Raw genomic sequence first — 24,837 nt, forward strand, 5'->3', positions numbered from 1 at the left:
TGCGAGAACAAGGCAATCAGTGCACTGCAGTGTAAACTGTTTAGCCCACTTATCGAACTCATTAGTGCATGACAAGATGACAGAGATGGGGAAATGTCCATTTTCAAAAATACCCAGCTATGTATAAATGTAGCCTTAGTCTAATCACAGGCAGGGAGGGGTTAAACTTGTGATTGACAGCTGTTATTACCAATCACTGATCAGATTCTGTCAGCCACAATTCCACGATTTCATGTCTGAGGATGGAACACTGGAAAATCCGCTTCATTTTTCAATCACAGCATGAAACAACATCAGCTCATCTATTTTTATATTAGTCTTTTGATTTGGACTGAGAGGAGAGAAATACAAAATGGAGGTGTTTTTTTTTCCTCTTGTAGATGTAATTACAAATCTGACATACTTTTATTTCAAAGTATTTTCATTTTATGCTTCTTTCTACTTCTAGTCCATCATATGTCAGAGAGAAATATTTTTTACTCCACTACTTCTAACATTAAACATTAAAAAAATGAACATTAAAATGTTCATATGTACATTTATGCGATAAAATACAATAAAATAACATTCTATAATAACATGTAACACCTTTTAAGGAGCTGTTCTACATGTACTTATACATTTTTCAGTTCCAGACTTTCACTTTTATTGATGTTTTTGTACCCTGTAATATTTCTACTTTTACTGTATTTAATAAACTCCACTTGTACATGTTCTTTTTTGCGTCCCTGGTCTGTGAACAGTGATTTGACGACAGAAAAGTCAGTAAAAACCTGGACATTAAGGCGGGTCTTAGTGATTTGTTGCATGTTGTGGTCCAGTGTGGTCTGTGTTTGTCTTTGGTTTTAAGATGATACAGTTTGTGAATCACATCCTGGAGGAACATCTGTTTAAATAGAAGAGCTGAGGTTTACCTGGTTACACCTGAACTACACATGCTTTAACAGGTTAACAGTAAGTCCCAGGTAAGTGTGGAAGAACAGTGTGAGAGGTCTTTATTTCGAAGAACACCGCGAGATATGTCTGACAGTTATAAGAACCACTATTTTTGGGAGAAGATTCTCCTGTTGATTTTGTAAATGTGATAATTAAATGTGGCAGCAAAAAGACTCCATTCAATAATCACCTCACATGACCAGGTGAGTCTATTTCTTTTTTAGTTTTATCTCATCTTTTAATCTGTATCCAACAGGCACAGCTTTTATTTTAACAATAAACTAACACCCGGCATGAATTTTTTATTGAAATTATGGATTTTTCCACATTGACGGTGTCAGTTTTTAGCTCCTCAGTAGGTTTATCTTCAGGGTACGGTTCATTTTAAGATAAGATGTACGGTAGCTCTGGAAAAACTGAAGAGGCCACTGCAATTTCCTGTGAAATCAGCATGTGTGTATGCGTGACAGCCATTCCATTCCAACACAAACACACCTGATTCTACTGAATAAACACCTGATCCATGTCTTATTTAAGAAGAAGTTTAAACCCCACTACTGTGTTCATCACCATATTCTTACAACAGGCAAAAACAGTGTTATTAGTACAGCAAAAATAACTGGAATCCAAAAATAACTATTGCACTGGAAAAAATCTAAATCTTACCAATCTTCTCATTTCTAGTCCAAATATCTCATCACACTTAAAGTAAGACAGAATCACCTAAAGAGGAACTTTTCAGTGAGATCTAAGAACTGATTTTTAGACAACAGATCTGGAAAATCTTTTTTCAAGAAATCTTACTAAGATAATTTTCACTTGTTCCATTGGCACATTTATTTTTGTTTACTTCAAGCAAAAAAAAATAATAATAAAAAAATAAAAATCTGCCAATAAGTAAAGATAAGACAAGATAAAATAAGGTAAGACGAAATAAGATAAGATACAAACAACACACAAGAGCAAAGAAAAGAAAGGTAGAAAAAAACACAAGTGAGAAATGAAATATAAAAGAAAATGAGAAATTTGGTATTTATATAAATATTTATAAATACAGAAGAGGATTAGGGCCAGGGGAAAAACAAGGTCCAATATATATTTTTATTATTATTCTGAGAAAAAAGTCAGAATTCTGACTTTTTTCTCAGAATTCAGAATGTTTTGAATATTTTTTTTTTATTATTGTTCTGAGATTAAAGTCAGAATTCCGAGAAAAAAAGTCTGAATTTTGACTTTTTTCTCAGATTTCTCAGTTTTTTTTTCCTCAGAATTCTAAGTTGTTTCTCAGAATTCTGACTTTAATCTCAGAATAATAATAAAGTATATATATTGGACCTTAATTTTACTTAATTTTTTTTTTCCAGTGCCCCTAATCCTCTTTCATATATATAGAAACAGAGAATTAGAATTAAACATGTTTAAAATTTAAATAGTATGTACATATTTTATTAAATCATTAATGCAACTCTTTATCACTTCAGAGCCCAGTAAATGTAATCCAGTCCTAACATTTCTATTACTATTACTTTTCTGTTTTGTTTGGTTTTTTTAATACATATTTATTTATTTTGTGTTATACAGAGTACAATAGAAACATAAAAAGTACAAAACAATATTAATATAACAACATGAACAGAACAGAAAACAGCCAGGGGACCAAATATGCAAGAGGAAATAATATGTCAGTTTACACAAAGATCATAACTGTTACATAGATCAGTGGTTTTGATAGCTTTTTTATTTTCAGAATACTTACTTCTTGAAATATATTGAGAAATTTCAATTTTAAAGACAAAAAAGGAAGATTTATGATTGGAGAACTTGGATTTATGAATGTGGTATTTTGCTAAAAACAGAATTAGACGGATAATGTAATATTGATCTGATTTGTTAGCAGGATGTGAGAAAACAGTTTTTTTGTTTTGTTTTTTCCTACTCGTGTTTTCCAGCTGCAGTGTCTGTGCAGAGGCAGTCCGTCCTCTGCGTCTGCTTTACAACAGCAGAGGCGCTGTGTCTGTGTGCGACAGTGGAGCCGGTTTACGATATGGTCACGTGACGCAGAGGCGGAAGTCCGACCCAAACAGAAAACAGAGGAAACAGAAACAGAACCAGTGGCATGGACAGGCTCTGGCTGTATGAAATAATGCAGTCTACTTCTGTATATCCATTCATCGGTGTTTGAAGGATGAGAATATGTTGAAGAATAAAAGTGCCAAGGCGTTTGTGCGCAGCCGCAGTAGGACTTTACGCACGGATGAAGTTTGAACAAACCCCTTTTATCCATTTTAAAACCTGGAACAGTTTGTTTTCTGTGAGCATGTTTCACCAAAGCTGTCCGTTTGTCAGCATACTGACTCATCTGCATGTTCACTTTCATAAACGACTGGTCAAAATGTCAATAAAGAACCTGTCAGACCAAAGCAAGAGACGCACCACGATCCGGATCAGTGCAGACCAGGACCCAGACCTGGACCCAGACCTGGACCCAGACCTGAGCAGGACTGGAGGAGCAGATGCAGAACCATGTGGGAACCGGCTGACAGAGGAGGAGAAGACCATCCACAGAGTCCACAGAGAGGCGTGTGAGGTGAGCAGTGATGAGTGGAAACACCCACAGGTACACGAACATGTCTGTGGGCTGGACAGCTTCTGCGCATGCGCAATATAACCCTGACGTTTGGTACGGTTACATGACGTTTTTTAAATCCGATTTATTTTTCCAGAAGAAATTAATTCGGAACTAAAGTATTTTCTCTTCTGTTTACATGGAAATGTTAAACCCGAATAAAGGTTTACATGAGAAACGTTTATTCGGTTTTTGCAGCCCTTCTGTTAGCTTAGCTTAGCATAGTCACTGCATTTCCATGGTCACACGTAGCCAGTTTTTTAAAGGTGATTTGTCGTCTTTTATAAGCGATTTTGTGAAATCCGATTCTCCCTAATTATTTCTTTAGATCTGCGACTTACTGCACTCTTTTTTTTTCCAACTTTATTTAAATATCAATTTACAAACTGTCAAACATTTAACATATAACACCATACATATAAGAGAATGCAGATATAAAAATGAAATAAAACAAAATCAATATATGCACGAAATACATTTTCAATAATTCATATACAAATAAATAATAAATAAATAAATAAATACATGAATAATTTCTCACCTAAAATTTTATCAAATGTCAGAGGAAACATTAAATAATTTATCACAACAGGCAATGTCCTATTTTTTTTTATTATTATTATTATTATTATTGACAAAGGTTAATGATCAATGATATCAAGTTGGAATTTGAATTTTTTACAGATCTGATTGGAATATGACCAAAACATGGGCTATTTCTGTAATGTAAGAAATACACAGAACTGGGTGATAATAAATGACATCTGGATACATTTCCCAAAGCTTGTAATTTGGCCGGTAAACTACAGGGCCATTGGTCCTACTTTTTAAAGGTGATTTGTTGTCTTTTGTCAGCGATTTTGTGAAATCCGATTCTCCCTAATTATTTCTTTACATCTGCGACTTACTGCACTCATACAATCTTGGGACTGTTGTGTTGACGGAAGTTGGAAAATCTTTTTGTTGGAAGGGATGCATGCGCTAAATTAGCTTTGCTTTAGCGTTTTAGCTTTGCATTAGTTTTTATTTCCCAAGATTTTATTACTGCAGTAAGTCACATCGCCATGATTTGAGCCTCAATTTGTGATCATATTGACCCCAGCGGACTATAGGAATGATCAGGGAGAAGTGAATTTCACAAAATCAGTCATAAAATACTACGGCTCACCCATGAAAGCCTGGCTACGTCTGACCATAGGAATGAAGCCATTATGCTAAACTAGGCTAAGCTAAGCTAACGGAAGGGCTGTGAGAACAAGGCAGTCGGTGCACTGCAGTGCAAACTGATTTACCCACTTATGGAACTCATTAGTGCATGACAGATGAATGAATAAAAAACAAGTGTTGAACTCTTCCTTCAGGGTTTTCCAGGCTGGTAGATCCCATCAGAATAGCCCACTTGAACCGTTTGGGTTGACTAGACTGCAGTGCATATTCTTCCGCCAGCGCAGAATGTGTGTGTCATCGCGACAGGACAAGACAACGAGCATGTGCAGAATGGAAGGAATAAAGTCCAAACGGAATAAAGGGTTTACATGTCCGAGGAATAATTTAGATCGGAATTAAAAGGGGATTAAACCAGTGACTTTATTCGGATTTAAATTTATTCCGAACTATTCTTTTTCAACTGGAATAAGGTGTTTACGTGGGCATCTGAAATACGAGCTAACGTTTATTCAGATTAAACCAGGAATAAAAGTTGTCATTGGAAACACACGGATTGTTATCTTTGATTCTGGAACCTGTCACATCCTTTATTTGAGGAAAAGTCACAGTCAATTTATCGTCTCTTAAGTGAAAAGTGCATCAGCAGAAAAAAAAACAAAACAATTAGAGTAAAGAATTAACCCATACAGACCCATTTCTACTTCTGTGTCAATTCCAACAGGATTTTTTCTCTCTATTTAACCTTTTGTAAGTTATTTATCTCCATTTATTTTGACATTATTCTCTGTATTTTACATTTGTCACTGTAAATCATGGATTCTTTTATATTTAATTTCCTATATTTAACCCCTAAAGACCCATTTCTTTTTTTGTGTCAGTTCCACAGTGATTTTTTTTTCTATATCTAACCTTTCATAAGTTATTTAGCTCCATTTATTATGACATTATCTTCTGTATTTTACATTTTTCACTGTAAATCATGGATTTTCTTATATTTAATTTCATATATTTAACCCACACAGACCCTATTTCTACTTCTGTGTCATTTCCAAAATGATTTTTTCTCTCTATTTAACCTTTCGTAAGTTATTTATCTCCATGTATTATTATATTATCCTCTGTCTTTTGCATTTCTTCAATAAAAAATCATGTATTTTTCAATGTTTAATTCACTGATCATGTAGATGTTCATAAAAGCTCAGATTAAAGTTAATTTTCATAATATCAGAAACAGAGAACAATGAAGAAAATGTGAGTTTTTCAACAAAATCTGTCCTTAACTGAACATAAACCCAGTGTCTCCACGCACCGTCATTGATCCAAATCCATGGGTTTTACTTGTGAATCAATGTTGTAGAAGATGACAGTGTTTCCACGGTAACTACAGAGCCTCTGAACGTCTAAATGCGTCATATCTGATGACCATCAAAAGATGACTAACTGTATTTTACACCAATTATTCACATGAATTCATAGGATTAGTGGATCAGAAATTATAAATTGGTAGATGATTTTGGTCACCAGTGGTTGTTTAGGTCTTTATGGGTTCATTTATTCGTTCTTGAAACCTCAAAGTAAATTCAAAGATTATTATATCAAAACAAGGAAGAGTGAAGAAAAAGTGTCTTTTTCAGTCCAATCTGTCATTAACTGAACATAAACCCAGTGTGTCCATCCACTGTCATTGATCCAACTCTGTGGGTTTTACTGGTAAATCAATGTAGTAGAAGATGACGGTGTTTCCATGGTAACTGTGGAGCCTCTGAATTGGGATGCAGAATCATGACGTTTGTTGCATTTCAATGATGTAAATGTCGAGTAAATGCGACCTGGCCAGTCAGACTGAAGTCTCATTGCAAAATATCGGATACGTATCGGATTTAGGACCCCATATGAAAGTGGCCTGGGTCGGATTAGTGCTGTTAAAACTGTCTTTAACCCTGTAAAGCCTGATCCATTAAATCACTGACAGAAAATTCCAGTTCTTTGAAACTGGAGCCTTTATTGGTCCTTCTGAACAACCCCAATGTTTTTTAATCAAATATTAATTTCCATGTATGAGTTTTAATTTTGTGTCATATTTGATCTATCGGGTCTCAATGCTCAGATATTATTATTTTTGAACAAACAAAAACATAATATAACACAAACATGTCAAAGTTCTGCCTCCTTCCTCACTATTTCTGGAGACTGTTTCCATTACAGGATACTACTGACTTTACAGTACCTGGACGTCATAGTGATGCAGCGCGTTACTTCCGTGTCGTCTGCTCAGAGAGTTGATGATGAACTCGCTCGTTGCATGTTGTCTCCTCAAGCTCATGTTGAATTTTTACGTCGTCCACCAAAGACTGAATCCCCTGGACTGACCATGGTGTAGTTTTGCAGGCTGTCATCATGTGGATTAACCTACCGCTATATTTACTGTAAACTTCCACAACTGTTTTTCATAAAACGGCGGGTCACAGAGAAAACTCTCTGACCAATCAGTGGTCTGCAGTGTTTATTCCAGGTCATTTTTCGTAATGGAAATGCAAAAAGGTGGAGTCGAGTTGAGCTGGTACCACGTAGTGGATAGGGCTGGGTAAAAAAATCGATTTAATCGATCTTAGATTGATTTTGTTTTAATTTTACGTAATCGATTAATAGTGGATGAGATAGATTTTTCAGAGCAGGACCGGGAGTACGCAGAAGCGTGGGCGGCTCCGTCTTGCGAACCCCTGAGGAAGTCTTGGTCTCGCTCACGACGGCTCTAGCGTGGAAAAGACGCCGAGGAAGGGTGGGGAAAAGCCCTCCACTGGAGGTCCTCCCAGCCTCAAACTCAAACCCGAAGTGTGAAGGAACTGGCCGCCTGGAGGTTCTCCGAGGTGAGTCCTGGAATAATAACTTGGATGAATAGTAAAGTGACAATGTCCGACCGCTACGCAACGCAACACAACCCCCCCCAGTGAGTAGAAGCCACCAGCCATAAAACAGAATAAAGATGACAGAAGTCTGTTCTGAGCCACTGTAGAAACATGGCAATGTTTCTTATTCAAGAGCAGATTTAGCTACTTCCTGCTGATTTGTTTCCTTTTTAATATCAATATTGATCCCAGTATTGATGTGTTGCATGACTGCGGTAGTCAGATAATCAGGTTACAACTCAAAATTTTACTTTGATATTACTAAATTAATCTGAATCAATCAATAAATACTGAATCGAATCGATACTGGATTGAATCGAATCATGATTAATCGATTCAGAACCTTATGAATCGAAATCGAATCGATTATGGAAATTGGCCATGATACCCAGCCCTAGTAGTGGAAATGTGGCATTAAAGTGTCACTGGAAAGGCCTCTGGTGAATGAATTCCTCCCCCTGGTGGATTATGTGTGTATTGCATGTATCTAATTGTACACATCAGGTTTTTCAAGAAAAAAAAATCACACTGATCATGTAGAGGACATCAAAACTCATGTATCAAATATGATACGTTTGGTGTTATAGGGTTAAGAGATCGGATACAGGTCACATATGGAGGAAAAAAATCAGATTTGGGCCACATTTACCTGCAGTCTGAATCTGAACTGAGCCTGTAAAACAAGCAGTCAGTGTGAAAATAGTGGAAATGATGCGGAAATATAGATGAAATACGACATTTCTGTGAGATTATCACAGTTATGCAAATTAATAGCTCAAATAGTTGCTATAATTAACAGTTCTACAATTTCCTTTTTCCTTAGGGATTGATTATATTATCCTTTGTATTTTGCATTTTTCAGTGAAAATCTGGTATTTTCCTGTATTTCATTTATTGATCATGTAGATGTTCCTAAAAACCCAGGGTAAATTCATGGGTTATTATATCAAAAGAGAGAAAACTGAAGAAAAAGTGACCAAATGAGTCGTATCTGATGACCATGAAAAGCTGAGAAAGTACATTCTACCTGAATTATTTTGATACATTGATAAAATTGATGGATCTACAGTCACTGGCAGCTGTTTAAGTACAAGTGTCAGTAATAAAAATGCAAGCATTAAAATGAAAATATTACATCTACACAAAACAGATAAAGAATAGACAGGGGAGAAAAAAAATCAAATGTCCAAATACGTTATCAGGATGTTCGCTCAGTCATAATACCGATACAGCGACAGGGTTTTATTGAGCCTGGACCTACAGTACAGTCATTATTTTCACAACTCTATCGACGTCCGCCAAGTACATTATGTGACCCCTCCCATCTGTCTGTCAGCGGCATGACGCAGAAAAGGCCCACATAAAAATCTAGTCACATAATAAAAAATAAAAAAAACAGTGGCTCTGACAAATTGGACGAACATGTTGTCTATATTTTTGTGGTTTGCTAGTTGTCTCATAATATGATGGGATGGAGTGTACAGACGACTAATATATTGTGGAATACTGTAGAGATTGTTATTTTTTTAATATATATATATATATATATATATATATATATAGTATTTCTGCAAACTAATATAATTGTAGCCCATAAAAAACACAATTGAGATAATATAGTATAAATGACAAGGAATATGGTATATAATTATAAATTATAGCCAGTTATATATTGTATTTATATGGGTTTACATTTAGTACATATGCAGATGATTATGATGCACAATTATATATATTTGCACCTGCTTTCATCTGTTTTTAATGTGTTTGGATTCAGTTTTTATCTGCTTTATGTAAAGTGTCTTTCAGTTCCATGAAAAGCGCTATAAAAATAATTGTATTATTATTATTATTATTGTTATTATTATTATTATTATTATTATTATTATTATTATTATTATATGGGTTCTTCTATGAAACTGGGTTTATTTCAGTATTTGTCACTTTTCCATCTTTTTAGACCCAATAATAAAAGGTAAATTTAGACATGTTTCCCCTCAGGATGGACCTAATGATGACCTCAGATAAATGCACAAAAAATTATACTCTTGCTCTGATCCATCCCATAATTCAGGAATTTTTTATTCAAATATTGGGTCCAAAAATAGGACCCAAATATGGACATTAAATCTCTCTAGGTGTCAGTGCATTAGATGTGAAAACGTGTGTAAATGGTCTTCTATAGACTATAAATAAAGACACTGTGTTAAATGTGTCGATCCTAGCAGTTAGCTAATCCACATGTGGGTTTTTCATCAATCTCAGTCTCATTCCAGGTTTGGTGTGGAACCCATTGTGTCCACTCGCATGACATGCAGAACCTGCCCAGTTAAAAGTACATGACAAACAAAAAGTTAAGGATATTTTTGTTTTTTTTGTGTGTCATTTTTGCCATTTGTAAATAAAACTGTGTCTGGTCATTAAAAAAATGTGTTTAAATTCAGGTCACACACAGAAAAGTAAAAAGTGCTGTGCAAGAATCCCAACTGAAAAAAATAGCCCAAAAATTAAAAATATCCATAACTTTTTGTTTGTAGTGTATATAAATGAGTGATTTTGCAAAAGCGGTCATTTTGTGAAACAACTGCCTTGCATAACAGTTCGATTCCCAAAATGTACCTGTGAGAGAATAAAAAGATACTCACAAAAACAGTAGTGCGTAATTTTTGTGTCCATTTTATCGTGTTACATGTAGATTTTTGTATAAAAATTATTTAAAAGTATATAAAAATATGTTTTATCTGAAAAAGTTTCTCTTCTATCTCTTTGGAAAATAGACCCAAAGTGCTTCCAATCTTGCTTCATAACATTCGTCGACATCTGGTTTGAATTTTTAACCCCATGTCCTGTTTTAGGACCAGTTTCATAGAAGCGCCCATATGATAATTATTATATTGATTGATACAGACATATATACATGTTGCATTTATATAGACTGATAGAGTTTTTGTGTGGTATTATAATAAAGGGGTGGGATTAAATAAGTGTTTACTTTGTTCCACTTTTTTTTGGATATATTATTAAGTTTGTCTTTAATATTTCAATTTAACCTTTATTTTACCAGTTCTTCTTTACAATGACGACCTGGTCTTTTGTTTAATCGTAAAGATTTCTTTTTTAGCAGTCTTATGTCAGAAATAAAACATTCAGAATTTTCCAGCCATTTACTGATTATTTTAAAAGAAATATGTAGCCTGGTGGCAAGATTTAGGATTATTGTTTAGTACTATTATGAGCACTACTTTTTTTTTTTTTTTTTAATTCATTTATTTGTTTGTTTATTTATTTTCCTGTTGTTTGCCCTATGGCATTGGTTTATATACAGTATGTGAATTTAACATATATTTTTGTATACGTTAATCAAGATATTCAACTTAAATTTTATTTTTATTTGTATTTTATTGGTTTATTTAATAGGGACCATGCACATTTATGAACATTTGCTGTATAAAAAAAATCCACCCATGTAAATATGCCAGAATTAGTAAAAATAACTACCTTTCATGGCAGTCCCTAGGCAGGTGACAAAAAACAAGACGTAAAACAGTCAACATTAATACATCACTTGTTCGCTATAAATTAAAAAAATAAAAAATAACAATACACATAATGATGACATGGACATCATCAAAACAAATAAACAAAAAAACAAATAGACATAGCATGATCACAGAGGCATTAGCCTATACATTCACTTCTATACTTCCATACAAATAACAGACAAAGTGTATGGGTGATGAAATGTAGGTCAATTCAAAGTGAGTGCATCTGGGTGAAGGATGATGTGCAGTTTAAGTTTGTACGTGTGGAATAGGTGATGTTTACATTATCTACTGAATGTGTTCTACAAGTGGGAAAATTCAATAAAGAGAGTTGGAAAATAAGTAAAAATAAATAAATAAATAAAACATTCATTCATTTATACTGAACAGTGAAAGGAAGAGCCATTATTTACTTCAATGGATGTCTGAGTTTTTTTTAAGGATCTTTCTTTTTCCTCATAATTAGGGATGTAACAATATGAAAATTTCATATCACGGTTATTGTGACCAAAATTATCACCGTTATTATTATTTTTATCGCGGTATTGTTGAAATTGTGCTCAAAATGTTCAAAAAGTACTGATACACACACCGAAATATTATAAACAAGTTGTGTTTTGAAAAAAAAACAACAAAAAAACAAATAAAATAATTGGCACAATGCACTTTCTGTTGGCAGAAACATTCAAGTATTAACCCTTAGGGGTCTGAGCCTATTTTGGCTGCTTTTCAGTACTTTTGATTTGGCCGTTATATACTATATACAGAAATGTTTACTATACCCATGTTTGGTATCTTTTTTTTTTTCAGCACAACTTCATCTATATCAACTGCCTGTTATTTTTTTCACTTGAACCAAAACACACAAGGCCAATAAACACAAAAGATTATATAAAATCCGATTTGAAAAATGTATATACTTTATTGCATAAATAACACACAGATGCTTAACGGACCTTTTCAAAGACTTTAAAAGTGAATATTGGTTCCAAATATTAGGTATAGCAAATTAAAACTGTAATAAATTAAAACTATACTCAAATATTTGACATAAAAGCAGATCTTTACATTGGCGTTTTCTCACCACCCCGCATCCCCCAGTCCTCCCAGGTGGGGGTCATCCTCACCCTTACCTTCAATGTTAATACAGTCTGTGGATTAGAATCAGTCAGTTTTTTTCGTTTTGAAAAAGGACAAAAAATGCTAAAGATATGATCAGAAATATAACCCCCCCACCACCTCATTTTTCTACTTTTATTCATGTTTGTTTGCTCTGAGTTCAAACCCTCATATCTTCGCTTGTATTTGCTCTATCAACATCAAATAAAAAGTGAGAGTGTTTCAAGTCTGCACTTTCGAATGCAGTTGTCCCCAGTGGTGTACATGACTGACTTCAGATGCTACGACGTGTTGAAAATGTCATGTGATTCAGTCACGAGGCCATGACCGTGGACCCCTAAAGGTTAAGCACAATCTGCAGTTGTTTTTGTGAAAAAGTGCAAAATAATTCAGTGTGATGAAGTAAAATAGGGTTATTTTAAACCAGATCTTATTTGAGTATTACAGGGGTTGGACAAAATAATGGAAACACCTTCTATGATGCCACAATGTTAGGTGTTTCCATTATTTTGTCCAACCCCTGTATTATAATTACTGGTAATGTAAAGGGGTGTGTATTGGCAAAAATTTGGCGATACGATACAGATCTTTACATAGGTGTTTTCTCTGGAAAAGTGTGGTAATCAAACACGGTTATCATGATAATTAGAATTTAAACGGTCATACTAATCGTTGGCAATTTCACTGCGGTTTATCGTTATGCTGGTAATCGTTACATCCCTACTCATGATACCGTGTTTAACATTGGGGGGGGGGGGGGGGTACTGTCCTCCTTTGGGAGTCGATTCCAAATACCAGTTGCACAATCATTAGTTAAACTGGTGTTGGAATCATACTGAGAGCGTTTCTTGAAGCTGATTCCATAATCTGCCAGATGCTGTTCTTCTCCGTGGCGCTCCCCAGGGCAGGGTTCAGCTATTGTTTCCAGCAAAATAACATTTGACTGTAACTAATAGTGGGTGTGAGAGTGGAAGATGTCTGCAATAATTGGGACAGAACGTGGTCTGTAATTATTCATGGGACTTGATGTGGTGCGAGGACGACTGTGGAAAACAGTTGAACTTCCACGCAGAGGTCTTATAGGTAGTGACGCTCATCGTTTTTGTCACATCTGTCATATTCGTCAAATCTGGGCGACTCTTTTCATTCATCTTACAGAACCGGTGAGCTCTGACAGCGGCGAATAGGTGTCGTCTGCGTGCCTTTAGGCGGTATCTGTTGTAAATATTGTGCTTCTGAGTGCGGCTGAAGATGAAGTTGAGGGAAGTTGGCCGCGACCTGAGGACGGCGGCAGGGCCTGGGTGGGAAAAGCACAATACAGAGGGGGCCCAGTGGTGTGCCAGCTTCACTATGTGGCCCTGCAACGGCATGTGAAATGACAGGCCGTGTCACCAAACGGCCCCGGGCCTTTTTCCCTTTGTGGCCTGTCAAAGCTCACCAACTACTGGGCTCTCAGTTGGAAACAGACTGAGAGATGACATTTGGGAACTTCCTAAGGGATGGCAGAGGAGTTCAGTGTTTTCCACTTACAGAAGGTGTTTTCATCCTCTGCAGAACGACCCCAACAATATAAAGAAAGGACTATTGTGTCTAGAGTGTGTTTGTCATGCATTCTGCAGCGTAGTGATTTTAAAAATAAAATAAAAAAATCTTATTGTATAAATCCATGTATCATTCATTGTTTTCATATTCAGTTGAGAATCCACAAAAAACGAAAAAAATGAGTCATTATTTCATTACACTGGGTTACAAAAAAATGTGTTTTGCAAGTTGTCTAGGTTTTTTCAACTGAATTAGGACCATTTTGCACCGCTAAATCCAAAAATGACATCTGTTTTTCTCAATCAGGTCAGGTTTTTTTGCTAATTTGATTTTGAAAAATTTGATCTTCTCACAAAATTGATTACATTTTTGTGACTTTATCAGTTGATTTGTTTATATAGTTCTCACCCAAAATAGGTTTTAAGAGAAAAAAAATCATTTTCACAAGCACACTTTATGAAACTTGTGACTGGATTCCTGTTAGGTACAATGGTGTATTCAGCGCAGATGTAGCAGAATACATCAGGCTTATTTTTGCACGATCTTCTAGTCGAAGCCATTTCATTCACCTGTAATATTAAAAAAAACATTAATCATAAATTGGCAAAAGTAAAATCTTCAGAACTCGTTTATTGCAAGAAATATGAAAGAATTTTGTATCATATGATGTGAAAATGCCCATAAATGTAAGCAAAAATGTTAAAAAGCCAATATGTAGCATAGTTCAGAAAGTTGACCTGATTGAGCAAAATTAATGTGATTTTTGGATTCAGCACACCAAAATGATCCTAAATCAGCTCAAAAAACTTAAACAATAAATTTGTTGTTGACCAGTATTATTCATGTACAAATCCAAAATCAAAAAACAAGTTGTCTTTCATTCTTTCGATTGTACGCACAAAGTAAAAATTAGAAATAAGCAAATGGACCTAATGTGGGTTTCATGTTGGCATTTTTGATATCTGATTTGGTATGACCCGAAGTTAGATACTGACTTTTTCATGTGTTCCGCGAAGTGTCTTCTACTTAGATTGGTTACCATGGACACACTGTATTAGACAAAACCACAATACCTGGAAGATCCTGACGTTTTTTCAGTTGTCATGGGTCAGTGTGTATTTTGGTAATTGGATTTTCTTTTCAGAAACAAAACAAAAACTAGTGGTTATTGATTTTCGTTTTAAAATAGAAGAATTAAAATTGAAATTCAAGGCGTTTTTCTTTTTCAGTGTCAAAACAGATAAACCAAATTTAAAAAACGGATCGATTTTCAGGGGGCCCACACTTGCTAGCGGTGCCCCTGGACCGAGGCATTAGCACTCCTTCCTTGAAAATGAAAACATCCGGTCTCAGAAAATGAAAAATGGGCGTTTTTGGTCTGTTTCTCCATTTCTGTCAGGTAAACAGACTGAGAGATGACATTTGGGAACTTCCTAAGGGATGGCAGAGGAGTTCAGTGTTTTCCACTTACAGAAGGTGTTTTCATCCTCTGCAGAACGACCCCAACAATATAAAGAAAGGACTATTGTGTCTAGAGTGTGTTTGTCATGCATTCTGCAGTGTAGTGATTTAAAAAATTTAAAAAAATCTTATTGTATAAATCCATGTATCATTCATTTTTTTCATATTCAGTTGAGAATCCACAAAAAAATGAAAAAAATGGGTCGTTATTTCATTATTCATGTACAAATCCAAAATCAAAAAACAAGTTGTCTTTCATTGTTTCGATTGTACGCACAAAGTAACAATTGGAAGTAAGCAAATGGACCAAATGTGGGGTTTCATGTTGACATTTTTGATATCTGATTTGGTATGACCTGAAGTTAGATACTGACTTTTTCGTGTGTTATCTGAAGTGTCTTCTACTTAGATTGGTTACCATGGACACACTGTATTAGACAAAACCACAATACCTGGAAGATCCTGACGTTTTTTCAGTTGTCATGGGTCAGTGTATATTTTGGTAATTGGATTTTCTTTTCAGAAACAAAACAAAAACTAGTGGTAATTGATTTTATTTTAAAACAAAAAAATTAAAATTGAAATTCAAGGCATTTTTCTTTTTCAGTGTCAAAACAGATAAAACAAATTTTAAAAAACGGATCGATTTTCAGGGGGCCCACAACTGGTAGCGGTGCCCCTGGACCGAGGCGTTAGCACTCCTTCCTTGAAAATGAAAAATGGGTGTTTTTGGTCCGTTTTTTTAATTTGTCAGGTAGGACCTTTCTTTTTTGTTTTTAGAAACAAAAAATGAAATTCAATTGCTTTTAAAAAAAATTTGGTTTATCTGTTTTGACACTGAAAAAGAGAAACCCCTTGAATTTCAATTTTAATTCTTTTGTTTTAAAATTAAATTCAAATTAACCACCAGTTTTTCTTTTGTTTCTGAAAAGAAAATCCAATTACCAAAAGATACACTGACCCATGACAACTGAAAAAACATCAGGATCTTCCAGGTACTGTGGTTTTGTCTAATACGGTGCATCCATGGGTCAGTGTATATTTTGGTAATTGGATTTTCTTTTCAGAAACAAAAGAAAAACTAGTAGTTAATTGATTTTCATTTTAAAACAGAAGAATTAAATTTGAAATTCAAGGCGTTTTTCTTTTTCAGTGTCAAAACAGATAAACCAAATTTAAAAAAGAATTGATCTTCATTTTCTCTTTTTAATAACAAAAAAGAAAGTCACTACCTGACAAATGGAAAAACGGACCAAAAACGCCTGTTTTTTTTCTGTGTCATTTCCAGCTCTTATGAAATCTCGAGTTCGTACACATTTGTGGAGGGAGCGTGTCTACGATGTCCAGATTTCGTACAAACTGGAAGATTCGTACAAACCCATTGTTGGTAAGAATCTTTGTGACCCAGGCCTTAACACTCTTTCCTTGAAAATGATGACATCTGGTCTCAGAAAATGCCTTGAAATTCAATTTTAATTCTTGTATTTTAAATGAAAATCAATTAACCACTAGTTTTTCTTTTGTTTCCCAAAAGAAAATCCAATTACCAAAATGTACATGGACCGACCAGCCATGGTAGACAATCTAAGTAGAAACCACTTCACGTAACACACGAAGAAGTCAGTAACTTGCGCGTCATACCAAATATGACATGAAACCCCACATTTGGTCCATTTGCTAATTTTCGATTTTTAATTTGTTCATTCAATCGAAAGAATGAAAAACAACTGTTTTTTTGATTTTGGATTTGTACATGAATAATGAATTAACGAGTCATTTTTTTCATTTTCCGATCGTGGATTCCCAGTTGAATATGAAAAGAAGGAATGATCCACAGATGAGTGTCTTCCAGTCAGTGAAGAACAGCAGATTCTCACCTGCTGAATTACACACAAAAGGACAGCGCTAATTAATTAGTAAGATCATAAGAGTTCGAGTGTCTTGCATCTGTTTTTATGCTTCGAGGTCATTCCTTCCCTCTTCTGCTTGACCCTAAACAATCTGTCGTTATGTATATGTTCATATTCATTACAGCGCTTTCATGTGTTTCAGGTGTGTGTATGTATGTACAGTATATGGGGATGCATGCGGGGGCTGCACACCTGCATACATGTTTCTATGTCCTACTAATTAAATAATAATATCTTCATTATGTTCAGGCTAAGAAGCAGATGTATGTGGACCCTTCCAGCGGGTACAAGGTGTTCACAGAGTATGCCCACCTTCACAGAGGGAAGTGCTGTGGCAGCGCATGCAGACATGTGAGCTCTTATCTGTGCTGTCTGTCTCTGCTTCACCCTGTTTGGATTTGACCTCTTATAGGGAACACACAAACTGGTTTTTTTATCAAGTTAAAAGATTTAAAGTTCAGTGACTTCATCCACAAAATAAAAAATAATCCCTTGCCTGTTCATATTCAGAGCTTGTTTAAAATGCAGCAAATTCTTTATAATTTCAGTTCAGAAAACCTTCTGTTAGAGCAAATATGAAGACATTCAGTCTGTGTGTTGGACTAAATGTTTGGAACAAGTTAAAGCCTGAGTTCAAAGACTGTACGCCGTTATTTCTGTTTAAAAGAAAATATCATGAAACTAGAAGCACTCGGAGAGCGCAGACCTCCGCCAAGGCTGATCAGTGGCTCCCCTCTGGGCCCCCCCCACGCCAAGGAGGTTATGTTTTTGCCAGGGTTTGTTTGTTTGTTTGTTTGTCTGTTTGTCTGTCCGTTAGTGTGCAACATAACTCAAAAAGTTATGGACAGATTTTGATGAAATTTTCAGGGTTTGTTGGAAATGGGCCCCCCTGTGGGCCCCCCCACCCCCGATCACCACCAAAATTTAATCATTTCTTCCTTATCCCATTTCCAACAAACCCTGAAAATTTCATCAAAATCTGTCCATAACTCTTTGAGTTATGTTGCACACTAACGGACAGACAAACAGACAAACAAACAAACCCTGGCAAAAACATAACCTCCTTGGCGGAGGTAAATATATGAAGAATGTGAATATGAATTTTTCTGCTTCTCTATTGAATCGGTTTGTTTTTAATTGTTGCTACACTGGAAAAAATCTAAATCTTTATATATATATATATATATATATATATATATATACATATATATATATATATATATATATACATATATATATATATATATATACACACACACAGGTGAATTTTCAAAACATGATTGACACATGCTCTCTTCACTACAGCTTTATATCATATATATATCATATATCATGTATCATATATAGACAGTTTACATACACTCAAGCAAAAAAGAAACGCACCACTTTTCATTTTCTCGATTTTTTCAGAAATATGACAGTTATTGCAAAATTGCAAACTACAATGAGTTCAGTCCTATTCTGAGTCCAAATGAAATGATTGTTTTCTTGGTTCTGGTTGATTGATTTTGATTAGCAATAAGAACTGTACTTGTGTATTCCTCACCCATGTCTGTTCATGAGTCAAACTCACAGATGAATTGGACCTCTGCTCAGTTGTGCACAACCATTCCCTATAAAAGACACCAAAATGGAGCAAAAACACATTTGTCCACACTGACACCACTACTGCAACCGGAGAGAGATGGGGCCATTGGCATGTTTCAGCTGGACGGAGCAGACGGGCCGTAGCCAGGCTGTTTGGACTCCACCACTCTACCGTTGTACTCCTTGCTGAGCGTTACCACACCACTGGCTCCTCCAACCACCGTCCCAGATCTGGTCGACCACGTGTTACAGCCGCTGCACAGGACCAGGACAATCGGCTGTCACATCTCCGTGACAGGTTGCAGGCAATGGCCCCATCTCTCTCCGGTTGCAGTAGTGGTGTCAGTGTGGACAAATGTGTTTTTGCTCCATTTTGGTGTCTTTTATAGGGAATGGTTGTGCACAACTGAGCAGAGGTCCAATTCATCTGTGAGTTTGACTCATGAGCAGACATGGGTGAGGAATACACAAATACAGGTCTTATTGCTAATCAAAATCAATCAACCAGAACCAGGAAAACAGTCATTTCATTTGGACTCAGAACAGGACTGAACTCATTGTAGTTTCCAATTTTGCAATAACTGTCATATTTCTGAAAAAATTGAGAAAATGAAAGTGGTGCGTTTCTTTTTTCCTTGAGTGTACTACATGAAGCTAACAGGTTGCATTTGGTGTTTATGTAGAACAAGAACTACACTGCAAAAATCTAAATCTGACCAAGTGTATTTTTCTCATTTCTAGTCCACATATCTCATCACACTTAAAATAAGACAGAATCACCTAAAGAGGAACTTTTCAATGAGATATAAGAACTGATTTTTAGACAATAGATCTGAAAATGTTATTTCAAGAAATCTGACCAAGATAATTTTCACTTGTTCCTTTGGCAGATTTTCTGCTTAATTCAACTTTTTTTTGCGTAATTCAAGCAAAAAATCATTTTTTTGAGAACAGTAGGTCAAAGTTAATTTTTTTGATGAAGTTTTTAAATCTTTTTTTTGCCCCATTTACTTATAACGGGAGAAATTTCACACATCTGTAGCAGCAAAGCTATTGGTTGTGAATTGTGACGTTTGTCGCATTTTAATGATGCAGAGGTCAGATAAATGCGACCTGGACGTTCAGACTGAAGTCACTTTGCAAAATATTGGATACATATCAGATTTAAGACCACATATGACAGTGGTGTGGGTCGCATTAGAAAAAACTGGATTAGTGCTGTTCAAACTGTCTTCAACAGATCAGATACAGGTCACATATGGGAAAAAAAAAAAGGGATTTGGGCCAAATTTACTTGCAGACGTCTTCTTCTTCTTCTTGTTTTCCTTCTCCTTCTTCTAATTTTCCTTCTTCTTCTTCCTATTTTCCTTCTCCTTCTTCTAATTTTCCTTCTTCCTATTTTCCTTCTTCTTCTTCTTGTTTTCCTTCTCCTTCTTCTAATTTTCCTTCTTCTTCTTCCTATTTTCCTTCTCCTTCTTCTTATTTTCCTTCTTCTCCTTCTTCCTATTTTCCTTCTTCTTCTTGTTTTCCTTCTCCTTCTTCTTCTTATTTTCCTTCTTCTTCATCTTCATCTTCGTTTCCTTCTTCTTCATTTTTTTTCCTTTCCTCTTCTTCTTCTCCTTCTTCTTTTCCTTTTCCTTCTTCTCCTTTTCCTTTTCCTTCTTCTTCTTCTTCTTTTCCTTCTCCTTATTTTCCTTCTTCTCCTTCTTATTTTCCTTCTTCATCTTTTCATTCTTTCCTCTTCTTTTTCTTCTCCTTATTATTACTTTTTAAATATGTATGCTCATTTCAACTCTTGGAGAACATCCCAGTCTTCAGGTCGAATCAGTCCAGAATACCACAGTCATGCCATGCTTCTCAAATATTCAGCTCCTGTGTTTAATAAATGATTCGTGTGGTCTGGTTTTTTTTATGGTTTTAGTTTCATGGTTTGGGTGTTTGGTTACAACACAGCAAAGATACCAAGGCTATAAGGCAAATAATCAGCAACAGTGAAGGAAAAAATTACGATACATGTATTAACAGTTAAATCAAACTACAGTTCTGGATGAAATGTCTGTATTTTCATCTTCCATCCACCTTCTATGGGCTCAGTAAAGGGAAAAAAAGGTAGCAGAGGAGTTAAAACATGTCCATATAGAGCACAGGTGTCAAACATGCGGCCCGGGGGCCAAATCCGGCCCGTCAAAGGGTCCAGTCCGGCCCTTGGGATGAATTTGTGAAATGTAAAAATTACACTAAGATATTAACAATCATTTTAGTTCAGGTTCCACATTCAGACCAATTCAATCTCAGGTGGGTCATAATAACCTATAAACACTCACAACTCCAAATTTTTCTCCGTGTAAATATAAATGTTTTCATGTATTTACAATAAAACAAAGTATAGTATTGCAAAAATATCTGAATAACCTGAACAAATAGGAACAATCTGAAATGTCTTAAGAGAAGTAAGTGCAATTTTAATAATATTTCACCCGTTACTAAATGTTTTGTGTATTTGTAGATCCACTTTGATCTGTAAGTTATAATATACATGTGTAAATGATAAAGTGAAGCAGAATATTGTTAAAATTACACATTTTTTTCAGTTTGTTCATGTTATTCACATTGTTTGAAAGGATAGTTTGTAGATGTAAACATTTTCATAATGTAATTTTACTTTTTTCACTCTAAAACATAGAGAAAAGTTTGGAGTTGACATTATTTATATATTATTATATTATAATTTTCCTGGTTCGGCTCACTTCAGATCAAATTTAACTGAATGTGGCCCCTGAACGAAAATGAGTTTGACACCCCTGATATAGAGGGACATGAGTGAATATCAAACGCATTTTCAGTTAATATAAGTTCGGCAGAAACATTGTGACTGGATCAAACATTTAGTCACAGTTATTGTTGTAATTTAAGGAACTCTGTGAAGAGAACAACGGACTTAAATCATCCATAAAACCTAATAGACTACAGTTCTGTGAACGTATTGGTGCCTCGTTGATGACATTCTTACATGTGTGAGAAGAGGCGGGCGGGCGGGGGGGGGGGGGGGGGTCGGCAGATGTGACCCAGACGAGCTGCACAACATGTGGATGAAAGATTGCAGAGATCAGCCATTTATTAAAACTAAGACCTTTTTTATGAACGTCATTTGTTAAACATTAAAGTCAATGTCTTATTAAAAGTTTAATTGTCTGACAGAAACCAGACTCATGTACCTCCTCTAGGTTTGGAATACATGGATAATCTCAGAGATGTAAGGGTTAAATCATGACTGTCAAACTCATTTTAGTTCAGGTTCCACATTCAGTCCAATATGAGCTAAAGTGGGCCAGACCAGTAAAATAAAAACAGTGAAAAAAGTCAGATTACACTGAGAAAATGTTGACTTTTACAAACTTTCTTTAAATATGTGAATAACATGAACAACCTGAAATGTCTTAAGAAAAATAAGTGCAATTTCAACGCCTCAGTTTATCAGTTATACATGTACTTTACAACTTACAGATCACTAGTCGCTTTTCCATTGACCCTCAAATTGCATGAATATAAATTACGCATAAAAATCTACCTAATGGAAAAATGAAAATTTTACCAAAACTCTTGTTTTTCGATAAAAAGTTTTTGCGCTGGCAAGAGGTGGTTTTTCGGGTGTAGCGCAAATGGTATATCAAGGAAAATTGCAATGGAAAGACCATTTTCTGCAACTAGTCACGTGAATTAAAAAAAATGATGTTGACGGATGTTACAACAAGCGAAGAAGAATTTTAAAAGAAACATGTCTCGGTATATGTGGACACACTAGGAAACAAATCATTTTTTAATTTAATATGGGATAGAGGGGTTATATATTATAATAATGAATGTATCTGTAAATCAACACCATATTTACGTTTGTCACCATGTTTATGGAATGACTTCTCGTGTCGTCTTGCGATAATAAATAAACAAATCATCGCATTTGTGATTGAATGGAAAAACCGACATTACGCACTTCTGTTTTTTTCGACATTTAGTAAATATCAGTAAAGTTTTGCGCAAATGTCCAATAGAAAAGCGACTACAGTGGATCTACAAATACACAAAACATTTAATAACAGGCAGAATATTGTTAGAATTACACTTACGTCTCTGAAGACATTACATTTTGTCGTATTTGTTCAGGTTATCAGGTTATATTGTTCAGTTATTTTACTTTTTTTACACTAAAACGAGAAAAATGTGGAGTTGTCATTATTTAAAGGTTATTACGTTCGTGTTTTACTGGTCTGATCCACTTTAGATCATACTGGTCTGAAGGTGGAACCTGAACTAAAATGATTCTAACACATTTGTTAATATCTTAAGTTTAATTTTTGCATTTTACAAACTCATCCCCAGGGTCGGATTGGACTGTTTGGGGGGCCGGTTTTAGCCCAGGGGCCGAATGTTCGACACCTGTGGGTTACATCACAGCTGTAATTATGATCCATGTTAATATTTGGTCAGATAGAACTCTAGTGTTAGTGTTTTGTCACAGAAGAACATGACAGCTTGTGTAACTGTGGTACTGTGGCATGAAGCAAAAATACCATCTATCTTTTATTGAAGTCTTTTGATGCTGACGGTGATGAATGAGCTGCAGGAGGAGGCTGTTTATGTTCTAAATGTTCTGTTTATTTTCTAAATGTTCTGTTTTTTTGTCTCTCTTCTGCATCAGTAACTTCACTTCTAACCTCCTGTGTTAAACTCACACTCATCTTCTGTTTTCTCCACAGTGTCCATATGGCCAAGTCAACGTCAAGGACCCCGCAAAGAAGAAAAAGTTTAATTCTCTATTTTACATATAAGCCTGTGCCGATGGATTCAGATTCCGAATGGAACCCGTCACATGTTGCTTGACTTGTGCCTGTCGTTATTTGGATACTTTGAGACTCATATTTTTTTAGCATTGTACTAAATGATGAAATACGGGTAGTGTCTGTGCAATACCTACCTCCAGTGAATCACAACTATTCTTTGGATTATTTTCTTTCTCATGAGTTGGTGAAGACGGACGAAGGGATTTGTTCACCACAACCTCGCGTAAAATAATCCTTTTTGTTTTTGTTGTATTTTTTTAGACATTTTTTCAGACTCAAACGCCCAATGAAATGCCTTGAGCTTGATTTTTTTTTTTTCTTTTTTTTTTTTCGTTTTGTCTTTAAGAGTATTAAATATATTGTGGTGTTTTGCTCCTCTGATGCATTTACAAGGGTTGTGGGAGTATGGAGATGAAAACTGAAAGTGCATTTTAGATCTTCGCCCTCAAGATAAAGGGCATATAAGCGAAAGTAACTGCAGATAGTCAGATGAAGTCTTGTGCTCTTTTGCTTTGCATCTCTTGTTATTTCTTCTCCCAAATGTACAACTGCATGAATATTATCATCATTTACACTCCACAAGTGCCTGACTGAACTGTCTACCTTTGACTGAAATACTGTGCTGTTAAAAATAGGCAGGGGCCAAGGGTCAGCCCTCACACTTGGCTGCGCTGCTGTTACACCACTTGATGGAATCAGGCTGTTAACAAACATGCCATGGACATCAACAGCCCCCCCCCCCCCCCCCCCCCCCCCCACACACACACACACACACACCCTCCCTCCCTCCCTCCCCACCACCCACTGGACTCCCAGCTCAGCCTCCTGGCAACACTTGGCTACAACCGAGCTCCCTGCGGCTGCTCTCCTGAGCTGCAGCCTAATGAACTCCTGGGCCCTCTTATCCCAGCACTGCAAAAGATCAGCCCATGTTCGCCGGCGCAGGCCTGCACGGACGCACACATGCATGGGCAGGCTATCAGAACGCACTCCCAGCAGGCCCATGCACCAGCAAAGGTTGCACTAAATAACGCACTTTGTAGCCCACGGTAATGGTACAAGGTAAAATCAGGCGTGCACCACTACCTGTGTACCGCTGCATAAATGAGTCAGTTCCAAGGTTTTAATAGTTTTAGATTCTTACCTCCTCCAGGAGGTATTGTGATCACTTTGCTTTGTGTGTTTGTTTGTTTGTGTGTTTGT

General features: G+C 35.8%; 1 protein-coding gene across 1 annotated transcript; it reads left to right on the plus strand.

Moving 5' to 3' along the window:
• The first annotated feature begins 3,032 nt into the window (after window positions 1-3,032).
• Window positions 3,033-24,837, plus strand: c4h1orf53 (chromosome 4 C1orf53 homolog). The gene is made up of 3 exons (XM_030132640.1): window positions 3,033-3,523; window positions 17,459-17,560; window positions 23,551-24,837. The coding sequence occupies exons 1-3, from the start codon at window positions 3,191-3,193 to the stop codon at window positions 23,620-23,622; spliced, it is 507 nt and encodes a 168-aa protein (XP_029988500.1). The 5' UTR covers window positions 3,033-3,190; the 3' UTR covers window positions 23,623-24,837.

This window comes from Sphaeramia orbicularis, chromosome 4 (assembly GCF_902148855.1).
Source record: "Sphaeramia orbicularis chromosome 4, fSphaOr1.1, whole genome shotgun sequence".
In the NCBI taxonomy this organism is placed as follows: Eukaryota; Metazoa; Chordata; class Actinopteri; order Kurtiformes; family Apogonidae; genus Sphaeramia; species Sphaeramia orbicularis.

What these genes read in the sequence shown, in the direction of transcription:
- c4h1orf53 (XM_030132640.1), top strand. Translation starts at nt 3,191, where the DNA reads ATGAAGTTTGAACAAACCCCTTTTATCCATTTTAAAACCTGGAACAGT. An exon ending in TCCACAGAGAGGCGTGTGAG is followed by an intron (nt 3,524 to 17,458) that starts GTGAGCAGTGAT and finishes CATTATGTTCAG; the next exon opens with GCTAAGAAGCAGATGTATGT. An exon ending in GTGGCAGCGCATGCAGACAT is followed by an intron (nt 17,561 to 23,550) that starts GTGAGCTCTTAT and finishes TTTTCTCCACAG; the next exon opens with TGTCCATATGGCCAAGTCAA.